General features: G+C 47.0%; 1 protein-coding gene across 1 annotated transcript; it reads left to right on the plus strand.

Moving 5' to 3' along the window:
• Nucleotides 1-4,414: 4,414 nt before the first annotated feature.
• On the plus strand, nucleotides 4,415-11,248 carry Cenpt (centromere protein T). The gene is made up of 13 exons (XM_059264115.1): nucleotides 4,415-4,646; nucleotides 6,052-6,166; nucleotides 6,296-6,383; nucleotides 6,496-6,592; nucleotides 6,697-6,833; nucleotides 6,969-7,005; nucleotides 7,195-7,343; nucleotides 8,786-8,986; nucleotides 9,250-9,402; nucleotides 9,817-9,910; nucleotides 10,585-10,755; nucleotides 10,836-10,940; nucleotides 11,019-11,248. The coding sequence occupies exons 1-13, from the start codon at nucleotides 4,534-4,536 to the stop codon at nucleotides 11,140-11,142; spliced, it is 1,584 nt and encodes a 527-aa protein (XP_059120098.1). The 5' UTR covers nucleotides 4,415-4,533; the 3' UTR covers nucleotides 11,143-11,248.
• The last annotated feature ends 31 nt before the right edge of the window (nucleotides 11,249-11,279 follow it).

Below are 11,279 nucleotides of genomic sequence, written 5' to 3' on the forward strand. Positions count from 1 at the left end.
TCCCTGCCTCTCACGTGTGCATATGGGCTTATGTAGCTACGCCACACATAAGCATAGATTACATGATCGCACTGTGTGTAAATTATGTGATCATGCAGCACATGGATTAAATAGGATGTAAGGCCCTAGGATGACTAAGCATCTTGCCTGGCTACTGGACAGCACATGTGCGGTCATGTAGCTGGGGGAGTGGCTAGAAATTCTAACAATAAATATTGTTTATATAAATATGGTTGTATACATTTATTAGTTTTTTAAGTTAGGATTCAAAATAATGGGAGACATTTTTATACATATATTTCATTAAATGTTGTTCCATGGTGTGTATGTGTGTATAGGGGGTATAGTGTGTGGTTGTGCATGTTCATATGTATGCCTGTGAGTGTGTGTGGAGGTCACAGGTCAATTTTGGGTATCATTCCTCAGGAGCCCTTCACCTTTTCTTTTTAAGGCTGGCCAGCCAGGGAGCTGCAGATATCCACCTGTCTTATAACCTCCTAAGCACTAGAATTAGAGACACTGTGCTTAGTTCCCCCAAAAAAGTTTATTTATTTATTTTATTTTATTTTCAAGACAGGGTTTGTCTGTGTAGCTTTGGAGCCTGTCCTGGAACTCACTCTGTAGACCAGGCTGGTCTCGAACTCACAGAGATCCTCCTGGCTCTGCCTCCCGAGTGCTGGGATCAAAGGCATGTGCCACCCACCATCACTCGGCTATTTATTTTTATTTTATGTGCATTGGTGTTTTGCGAGCATGAGTATGTATCTGTATGAGGGTGTATGGGAATTGACCCTGGGTCCTTTGGAAGAGCAATCAGTGCTCTTAACTGCTGAGCCATCTCTCCAGCCCCCCATGGTTGGCTTTTTACTTGATTAAAAAGCAAATAGCATTGAAGAAGATGCTCCATTAGCCTCTACCTTCAATACATAAAATAACCTTTAATATATACTTATCACAGTCACATAATAACTAGGAAATTGAAAGTGCTGCTGTGTGAGAATAGGAACAGGCCTGCAGCCCCCAAAGCAAACAAACAAAAATATCCATGTAGTCCATAATTTCCCTTCACCTCCACTGCCCTGCCCATCCTGTCATCCTGTCATCTCTAGTGAAAAGCAAGAATCATATCACGGGTCTCTGCTTCTAATCTTGCTTCCTCCACAACTGTTCTTCTGATGCTGCAAAGACAATCTGAGAAGTCAGATGTCACTCACGTGGCTCCCTAGTCCCTTTAGAAAGCTTTCTGAATTCTTTCCTGCAGCCTCCAAGAATCCACACACATAACCTGACCTTGCCAACCTTTTACCATCCTCTCATCCTCACTTCAACCCAGTGTTGTTATTGTTTGAAAAATAACCTTGGACTGGAAAGATGGCTCAGTAGGTAATAGTATTTGCCACCAAGCCTAAAGACCTGAGTTCAATCCCTGGAACCACACAGTGGAAGGAGAGAACCAGAGAACCAACTCCTGCAACTCGTCTTCTGATTTTTGTTTTGTTTTTCGAGACAGGGTTTCTCTGTGTAGTTTTGGTGCCTGTCCTAGATCTCATTCTGTAGATCAGGCTGGCTTTGAACTCACAGAGATCCGCCTGGCTCTGCCTCCCAAGTGCTGGGATTAAAGGCGTGCGCCACCACCGCCTGGCTCATCTTCTGATTTGTACTTGTGCACTGTGGCATGTACATACCCACACATATATAAAATAAATAATAAAAGTGAAAATTATAAATAGTAGAAAGTAGCTGGGTGGTGGTGGTGGTGTATTCCTTTAATCCTAGTACTCAGTGTTTAAGTGGGGCCCCTACGGTACCATATGCGCAAGGAGTCTGGAGTCTAGGATGTTTATATGGAAGACCCACCTTGGCCCTACCTCTATATCTACCCAGACCCTGCCCCAAACAAAGGCTGCCAAGGGTCAGCTCCTCCCCCAGGGTTGTTCAAGACCATGCGTACAAGCCTATTCAAGACCTGGTCACCAGATCTGCCATGTGATTCCTCTCCTGCCTTCATGATGTGAGTTGTTTTGCTCTGTTTATTAAACCTGGATTTATTAGTTAAGCCTGATATGATTTATTGCATCACAGAGTTACCACTAACGGGGGCTATTTTTACTTATCACTCAGGATAAGTAAAAGGAGGCCAAGGCAGACAGATCTCTGAATTCGAGGCTAGCCTGGTCTACAGAGTGAGTTTCAGGACAGCCAAGACTACACAGTGAAACTGTGTCTGGAAAAACCAAAAAGAAAAGAAAAAGAAAGAAAGAAAAATGAAGTGGTGGTCCATGTCTATAATCTCAGCTCTGAAGCTCTGAAAAGGCCAAAAGGGAGCATCAGTCAGCACAAGTTCGAAGCCTGCTTGGTGTACATGGCAAATTCCAGGCCAGGCAAGGCTATGTAGCTTATCCAAGAAAACAAACAAGGATGTAGTAAATATGAAGTGCTGTGGAATGGTCCTTCTGTACAATGTGGATATATGGCGCTATGATTGTTTTTTTTCTTTTGGTTTTTCAAGAGACAGGGTTTCTTTGTGTAACAGTCCTGACTATCCTGGAACTCACTTTGTAGACCAGGCTGGCCTCGAACTCACTGAGATCCGCCTGCCTCTGCCTCCCGAGCACCTGGCTATATGATTGGTTTAGTAAACAAGCTGACAGGTCAATAGCTGAACAGGACAAAGTTAGGTGGGAAAGTCAAACTGAGAATGATGGGATGAAGAAGGGCAGAGTCTGGGAGATGCCTGTCAGCTGCCTAGGAAGCAAGACATGCTGGAGGACAGGTAAAGCCACCAGCCGTGTGGCAATACATAGATTAATAGAAATGGGTTAATTTAAGTTATAAGAGCTAGTTAGTAACAAGCCTGACCTATTGGCCAAGCATGTATAATTAATATAAGCCTCTGTCTGGTAATTTGGGAAATGGCTACTGGGTATTTGGGAACAGGTGGTTGAGACAGGAAACTGTTTGTAATGAAGTCTGTTTGTTCAAATATTTGTTTTGAAATAGGGTCTGACTTTGTAGCCCAAGCTGGTCTGGAATTTACTATGAGTACCAGGCTAGCCACAAACTCCACAGAGATCCACCTGCCTCTGCATTCCAGAGTGCTGGATTAATGGCATGCACCACCTTTCCTGATTAAAATAAATTTTTAGGGATTAGATTTAGGTAGTTGATAGTGATCATGGAAATTTATTAATAAAGACCTAACAAGTTTAGATAAGAGATCAGATCTAACCAGACAGTTAGTCCAGTTGCTTGCCTAGCGTGCAGGACGCTCTTAAGACTGATTGCTAGTGCTGTATAAATGGTGCATGCTATACTGTACTGTTACCACTCTGCAGCTAGAAACCAGAGAATCAGAAATTCAAGATCATCCTCAGCTTCAGGGTTAAGTCAGACCAGCCTGGGCTACATGAAATCCTGTCTCAAAACAAACAAAAACAAAAAACAAAACCTCTAAACAAAAAATTTTTTTTAAGATTTCTTTATTACGAATACAGTGTTCTGCCACCAGAGTGTATGCCTACATGCCAGAAGAGGGCACCAGATCTCATTATAGTTGGTTGTGAGCCACCATGTAGCTGCTGAGAATTGAACCTAGAAGCTTTGGGAGGGCAGTCAGTGCTTTTAACCTCTGAGCCATCTCTCCAGCCTCCCAAAAATAATAAATAAATAAATAAATAAATAAATAAATAAATAAATAAATAAATAAATAAATAAATAAATAAATAAATGAAACTGGTTTGAAGTGGAAGAAGGAGGTTCAGAAGTTCATCTTAGGCTACGTAGGAATTTTGAAATCAGCTTGATACATAAGACCCTGTATCAAAAACAACAAAAAAAATAAGTGTGTGAAATCACTAAAGTCTGGCATAGTGGCCTACACCTACAATCCAAGCACTCATGAGGTAGAGGCAAGAAGGTTGCCTAGAGAGTTTGATGCTACATGCACGCCCGGTGTTCGAAGAGACCAGAGGAGGGTATCATATGCCCTGACACTCGTGTTTCTGGCAGTTAGGAGCCCCCAAAAGGGTACTTGGGAACAGAACCCAGATCCTACGCAAGAGCAGCGAGCAGGCCCTACCATTGAGCCATTTTTCAGGCCCCCTATTCCTTTTTAAGATAATTTTCATCCTTTCTCTGCCCCCACACGCCCTCCACCCCCACACAAAGTTTCTCTGTATAGCCCTGGTCTGTCTCGGAACTGGCTGGGTAGACCAGGCTGACCTTGAATTCAGAGATCTACTTATCTCTGCCTCCTAAGTGCTGGGATTAAAGGAGTAAGCCACCACCGCCCGGCAATCCTTAATTTTTTTCATGAAGAAACCATGAGGTTTCAACTGGTTACAAGGTTTTGCCCAGGTTTAATGTGAGATGGCCTCCAAAACAAATTTGCAATCTCCTTACAGCCGGATCCCAGCTGTCGGACTACAGTTCCCGTGGGGCCATGTGGCAGCATCGCGAGACTTGACTCGAAAGAGGCGGCGGGAAGGCGGCCCTTGCTGCAGCTACAGCAGTTAGGAGGGGTGGGTCCTGAGTATGGCGGATCGCTACAGTCTCGACACGGATCAGACAACACGCACGCTCTTACGGCGCGTGCTGGATGCAGCAGATTCGCGCACCCCGAGGCGACGACGGAGTGCTCGTACTAAGTATGTGAGAGTGGGGAGTGGTGGCTGTACCTACCTGTCTGGAAAGGAAAACTGAGTAGAGTCCGAGACGCTGAGATCTGACTACATCCTAAGCGAATCGGACTCGGCTAAGCTGTTGTACCCTCACCCGCGGAGCTCCACAGAGACCAGCAGTGCTGGATCACTCAAAACAAAGGATAAGGCCCTGTTTTCTAGGCTGTTTCACTCAAGTCCAGACCGAAGTTGTCCTGAATCCACCCCTACTTGCAGATGACTTCACCTTTCCTAACACACAGTCCTGCTCTCTGCGGCTCCCAGGGGAGGTCAGCAGGCAGGAACTGAAAGGATGCTTTTCTAGAGAACAGGGCTTTGTCCGACTTTTCCGAGTGTCTCTAGAAGGCTTGTAGTGAGAAGGTACCGAAGCTGGCATCTGCCAATCTGGAAGAATGCCATCCTTTTCGAGAGGAGAGATGTTCATGATAAGGTGTTTCTTTTCCCCCATGGTACTAGTGATTGGTCCCAGGGCTTTATGCCTGCTAGTTAAGCAACCTACCACCGAGCTACATCTCCAGCCCTTTTGGTATTTGAGACAGGGTCTCACGAAGTTGCCATGGCTTGTCTTGAAACTGTAGCCCACACAGGTTTGGAAGTTGCCCTTCTGCCTGCGCCTCCCTGGTAGCTGGGATTACAGGCTTGGTACTACCTAGTCCTTCCTCATTCAACACGTGGTATTTATGTATTTATTTACTGTTTGTGTGTGAGAGAGAGAGTGTGTGTATGTGTAGGTCAGAAACCTACGAAGTCAGTTCTCACCTTGCACCAATTCAGGATGTCAGGCTTGGAAGCAAGTGCACTTACCCACTGAGCATTCTGGCCAGCCCCTGGGATATGTTTTACACCTTTGAGTACTGAGATGTGAGCTGTGCCTGGGGAGCACTGGTAAGAGTTCTGACACACAGTGGACTGGAAAAACAGGGCTAGGGTGATCCAGGTGGAACTTACTGTCACACCTTGACAACAATTTGAAAGGTAAAAACACTTAATGTCCTACTTGGATTGTTACTTTAAATCTTGGAATAGCATACTCTTCCAATTTGTTCACTGTGACTAACCCCTACTCATCTTTTATTACTCTGCTAGGCTCATCTCCCCATCCCCACCCTATCCCCACCCACACTAGACCAGTCATAGTCCCTGTCAGCCCATACTCAGGGCTACCCTCACCCACTTCCATGTTGCCAAAGCTGGAAATAGGGACTATGGAAGGTACAAGTAGTTTCTGGGACCCTCCCCCTGAAGGGAAAAAGCTTTAAACCATGATCCCTACATCCTCTAGATCCTCACTCCCACCATGGAATTCTCAAAGCTGTTTTTTTTTTTTTGTTTGTTTGTTTTGTTTGTTTGTTTGTTTGTTTTTTTAACACAGTGCACAGAGAACTCTGCTTCAAACACCTTCCTCCAAGAAGCAGGGTACACCTTCCTCCAAGAAGCAGGGTAGCCAAACAAGAACAACTGCTAGGAGGCATTCCTATGGCACTAGGGTAAGTGTGTCCTGCCCACTCCATGAGTAACTTTATGGAGCACTGAAGTCAAGTCGTTTTTTTGTTTTGAAGCCTAACTTGAGGGGTTCTCAAGGCAAAAGTACAGACTGGTGGTGCTTTCACCCATAGTCAGGTGGCAGATTGGCTCATGTTCAAGCCCATGGGCACCTGGAGGAACAGACACCCCGGACTCTGCTGAAGAACATATTACTAACTGGTAAGTGGGCATTTAGCCTGCTAGTTAAAGTTACATGCTAGTCCAGTGCTCAGTCGTATGGTATCCTCTGTTAGCCTTCTTTGTCAGCCCTACCCTCTCCTTATTTCTACAGCCCCAGAATCGTCTATTGTGATGCCAGACTCAGTAGTGAAGCCAGTACAAGTACCAGAGATGGTGGAGTCTTCGAGACGGGAAAGCAGTCCGGGAAGGTATACGGAGTGAAATTCCTTCATAGGCTGAGCCACCTCTTTGGGGTCCCCAGAAACTAAAATTAGGCTTTCTGACACGTCTGAGACAAACTCCATCTTTATAGCCTGGAGCTACAGCTTCCTGAACTGGAACCCCCCTCAACCCAGGCTCCAGGTCTCCCAGCCACTGGCAAAAGGAAGCAAAGGCTGAGATTGTCAGTATTTCAGCAGGAAGTGAACCAGGGGTTGCCTCTCTCCCAAGGTGAGTCCTAGGACACACCTGTGCTGTTCTGTCCCTCTTCTCTGGGGAGGTTGAAGAAACCTAAGAGAGCTCCCATGGGCCCAAGTAACTCACTATGGATTGTTCTTTTTACACTGTCTTAATGGGCATTGACAGAGCCACCTGGGAATGCTGATGTTTCATCCTTGACCAGGTACTGTCCCCTGTTCTGGGATTTGATGGAGGAGAGGCTTGGGGGTGGGGCGGGTGCTGACTGATGGAGTCTTGCAACATGCTTACTGTTAGTTTTAGCCTTACAGCATGGGGGCCATATTCTAAGAGATGTGTTCCTTTGGGGAGGTGGTGTCTCAGGCTTTCTTTGTGTCTGTTTCCATCTTAACAGCTCCTTCAACCTCAGCTTTGTCCCACCTGTTCAGTCACAGTCAATGAGGAGACCTGGTCTGGCCCGCAGACGTCCCATACGCCGACCTGTGGATGTAGGTGCTCTTTTGCAGGATCTGGAAGATAATTCCTTGACCTCAGCTCTTCCAGGTAAGGTTGAGATTTCCTCTTCTAGCTTAGGGAGAAGCTACCACTCTATAACAGACAGGAGGCGCTACTGAGTTTAGGGTTGCTCCACTTTTGGTGAGGTCAAGGACACTGCATAAGCCTGACCAGGCATCTATGAGGAATTTCTGCTTTCTTTGCAAAGTGCACCTGGCACTTTGGTGTATTAGTCAGAGTTCTCTAGAGGAACAGAACTTAGAGAATGAATATGAATATAATATAATGGATATATATGTATGTGATTTATTAGAATGGCTTACAGGCTGTGGTCCAGCTAGCCAGCAATGGCTTTTACCAATGGAAGATCCAAGAATCCAGTTGTTTGTTAAGTCCACAAGGCTGGATGTCTCAGCTGGCTTTCAGTATATGCTGGAATCTCAAGGAAGTATGCTCCATTGCCAATGAAGGAATGGACTGTGTGTGTGTGTGTGTGTGTGTGTGTGTGTGTGTGTGTGTGAGAGAGAGAGAGAGAGAGAGAGAGAGAGAGAGAGAGAGAGAATATAAACAGGCAAAGAGAGTAAGCTTCCTTCTTCCATGTCCTTTATATAGGCTGCCAGTAGAAGGTGTGGCCCAGATTAAAAGTGTATCTTCCTACTTCAAAGATCTGGATTAGAAGTGGGTCTTCCCATGTCAAATGGTTTAATTAAGAAAGAAAAAAAAATCCTCACAGGTGTGCTCAGTCATTTGGGCATTCGTTAATTCCAGATGTAGTTAAGCTGATAACCAAGAACAGCCATCATAGCTAGGCTTGGGAGCCTCCCAGAAACTTGGGAGGCAGAGGCAGGTGGATCTCTGTGAGTTTGAGGCAAGCCTGGTCTATGGAGAGAGACCCTTCTCAAAAACAAACAAACAAAAAGCTAGGTGGTGGTGGTACATGCCATTAATCCCAGCACTCAGGAGACAGAAGCAGGCAGATCTGAGTTCGAATCCAGCCTGGTCTACAGAGTGAGCTCCAGGACAGCTAAGGCTACACAGAGAAAAAAAAAGCCTAGCCTAGCCTTAGTGTCTGTGTATTTATTGAACTGTAGGGCTTAGGGTAGAAGGAAAGGGGCATACTATGGTGGCTAGAGCTTGTTAGAAAAACAGGTTTCATGGTGAGTTAGCACTAAGCTGGATCCTGATTCCAGAGAACAAGTTCACTATGCTCGAGGAAAGTCCTGAGTAGAGGAAGAAGTAGACAGTTGAGGCATAAGTAAGTGGTTTTGCAGGGGTGGAAGCAAGTTAGAGAGGCCTGGGAATATCAGAGGAAGGACCAGGAGAAGTAGCAAGAAGGGCAATGGAAGATAAAAGGCTTAGAATGAAGGTTATCTCATTCTGGAGGTCACTTAGGCAGAGAAGACCCTTACATCTCACTGCCTGCACCCTGACAGCCCCAGGTATTAGCAGGTGGGCCTCAAATACAGATTTCTCTGGCTCTTGGTCTCCAGGTGACACCCACAGAACCTCTGTTGCCACTCTGCCAACGGATGTAGTGCTGGAAGACACCCAGCCTTTCTCACAGCCCTCGGGTGGCTGCTCCCTCCGAGCGCATCATTCTCTGCCCATCCATTCTCACTCTGGGGTTGAAGGTGCTGGAAGAGTTGTGGGCTGCAGGCCACAAAGCCCTGGGACCGGGCTGCAGAAGCACAGTGAGTATGAGGGGCAGTTGGCGGGGAGCCAGGCTTATCCTGGGGGAGAGTGAGCATAGGTCGAGTTCCCTCCTCCAACCTGTATGTGTGCCCCAGAACCCCTGCCTAGGAGTTCGTCCTCACCCCAGAGCAGAGTCAGGGTTGGCCAGGAGATCCTCAGTCACTGCTCTACTGCTGCCTCAGCTTGTTCTCCCCTCAGTGAGCAGAGCTAGCTTTGGTACTGCTCCTTTACCCTACTGCTGCCTCAGCTTGTTCTCCCCCAGTGAGCAGGACTAGCTTTGGTACTGCTCCTTTACCCTTGTTGGAGCTACAGCCTCAGCCTCCAGAACTAAGAGAAGCGGTAGGATCCCAGGAGACTGTGGAGGCCAAGGGGCAAGAAGGCTCTTCGGGGGATGAGGATACTCCTGGCAGGTCAGGTAAGAGGCCTAATGTAGGCATCAGCAGGTTAATGTCACTAGCTTGTTAGGTCCTACCATACAGAAGAAAATGTGCCTGGGCTGTTCCTGGGAACTGGTAGTTTTAGAGACCAGGGAGAGTATAAGGGGCAATCACTTGTCTAGAGCTCTAGCAGGCCCTTACGAATTAAAAAAAGGAAGCTGGGTGGTGGTAGCACATGCCTTTAATCCTAGCACTTGGAAGGCAGGTGGATCTCTGAGTTCAAGGCCAGCCTGGTCTACAGCGTGAGTTCCAGAACAGCCAGGGCTGCACAGAGAAACCCTATCTCAGAAAAAGAAAGAAAGAAAGAAAGAGAGAGAGAGAGAGACTAGACCTGTACAGCTATGTGAGATGGTCAAGCTGGAACCCCTCATGACACTATTCTTTCTTTTCAGCAAGTCCAGAGTTAGCCTCCAGCGCCTATGACTTCCTCCAGGCTGAGCAGCCACATCAGCTTCTTGAGCCCCCACCACCACCTGGAGTTGCACTGTAAGAAACCCTTGTTGCTGAGAAGGGGATGGCATTGTACACATTTAAGTTCTCATAGATACGCAGATGATTGCCAAGCATAGCCGCTCAAGCCTGGTAGTGATGGCCTGCCTCTCCGTCATCCTGGTGTCTGTCTCCAGGATTTTAGAGGAGCCTGGGTGAGGGAGAAGCTCCTAGGTCAGTATGTAATCCTAGAAGGTTTCCTGAAGGACATTAGCAGGCTTGGCACAGGCAGTGATGGATTCCTGAGTGGGAGAGACTATCCAATTTGAGACCTGAGGTTCAACAAGCTTGGGCAGGTACCTGCATCTATGTTGAAGCTAGTCTAGGATATTGGATCAGGGTCACAGGGAAAGAACAGGTTGTTTGTTTGTTTGTCTGTTTAAGACAGGATTTCTCTGTGTAGCTCTGGCTGTCCTGGAACTTGCTCTGTAGACCAGGCTGGCCTTGAACTCAGAGATCCGCCTGCCTCTGCCTCCTGAGTGCTGGGATTAAATTTGTATGCCATCATCACCTCCCCCACCCCATCCCACCCTTGGCTGATAGTTGCATTTCTTGTTCAATCTCCTTAATGAACAACAGTTCCAGATTCAGCAGAGCTAGCAGGACTTGTCCTAAAATTAAGAGCCTTCCCAAACAGCAGTTCAGTTACCTCTGTCTGCTCCTGTCCATAGTTCAGAGCCTCTGGAGTCTGTGCCAGCCAGGCTTCCTTCCAGGAAGAGAACTGCAGGTCCTAGGCACCGCCAAGACCCCTACAAGGCTGGACTGAGCTACTATATGAAGCTCTTTAGCTTCTATACTAAGATGCCTGTGGAGAAGAAGGCACTGGAGATGGTGGAGAAGTGGTGAGTCTAGCATGTGAGTGGGCAGAGGTGCCGCTTCATAAACAGCTGCTCAGTCTGCTCTGTCCCAACCTTCTTGGCAGCCTAGACAAGTATTTCCAGCACCTTTGCAATGACCTGGAGGTATTTTCTGCTCATGCTGGCCGTAAGACTGTGAAGCTAGAGGATTTAGAGCTGCTGTTGCGACGGTAAGTGGGCATAAAAGGGAGGCTGAGCATGGGGGTGCTGGTGCTGATTCGGTCTGACCTTCCTTTCCTGTGACACAGGCAGGGACTAGTCACGGATCGAGTCTCGCTGCACGTGCTTGTGGAGCGGTACCTGCCCTTAGAGTACCGGCAGCTACTCATCCCCTGTGCATTCAGCGGCAATTCTGTCTTCCCTGCCCAGTAGTGGCCAGCCCTTAACACTTGCCCTCTCCCTTCCTTGGACAACTTGGACCCACACAATCATCAAGGTCTCCTTCTCATCTCCTAGCCCCAATAAAGTCTCACAAATGAGTTTTTCTGCTTTTTGGTGCATGTCTTAGG

The sequence above is a fragment of the Peromyscus eremicus genome, chromosome 5 (assembly GCF_949786415.1).
Source record: "Peromyscus eremicus chromosome 5, PerEre_H2_v1, whole genome shotgun sequence".
NCBI lineage: Eukaryota > Metazoa > Chordata > Mammalia > Rodentia > Cricetidae > Peromyscus > Peromyscus eremicus.

Excerpts from the sequence above, each read along its gene's own strand:
- Cenpt (XM_059264115.1), top strand. The coding sequence starts at position 4,534 with ATGGCGGATCGCTACAGTCTCGACACGGATCAGACAACACGCACGCTC. Across the intron at positions 6,167-6,295 it reads GGCATTCCTATGGCACTAGG|TCAGGTGGCAGATTGGCTCA; the intron begins GTAAGTGTGTCC and ends TTTCACCCATAG. Across the intron at positions 6,834-6,968 it reads GGGGTTGCCTCTCTCCCAAG|AGCCACCTGGGAATGCTGAT; the intron begins GTGAGTCCTAGG and ends GGGCATTGACAG.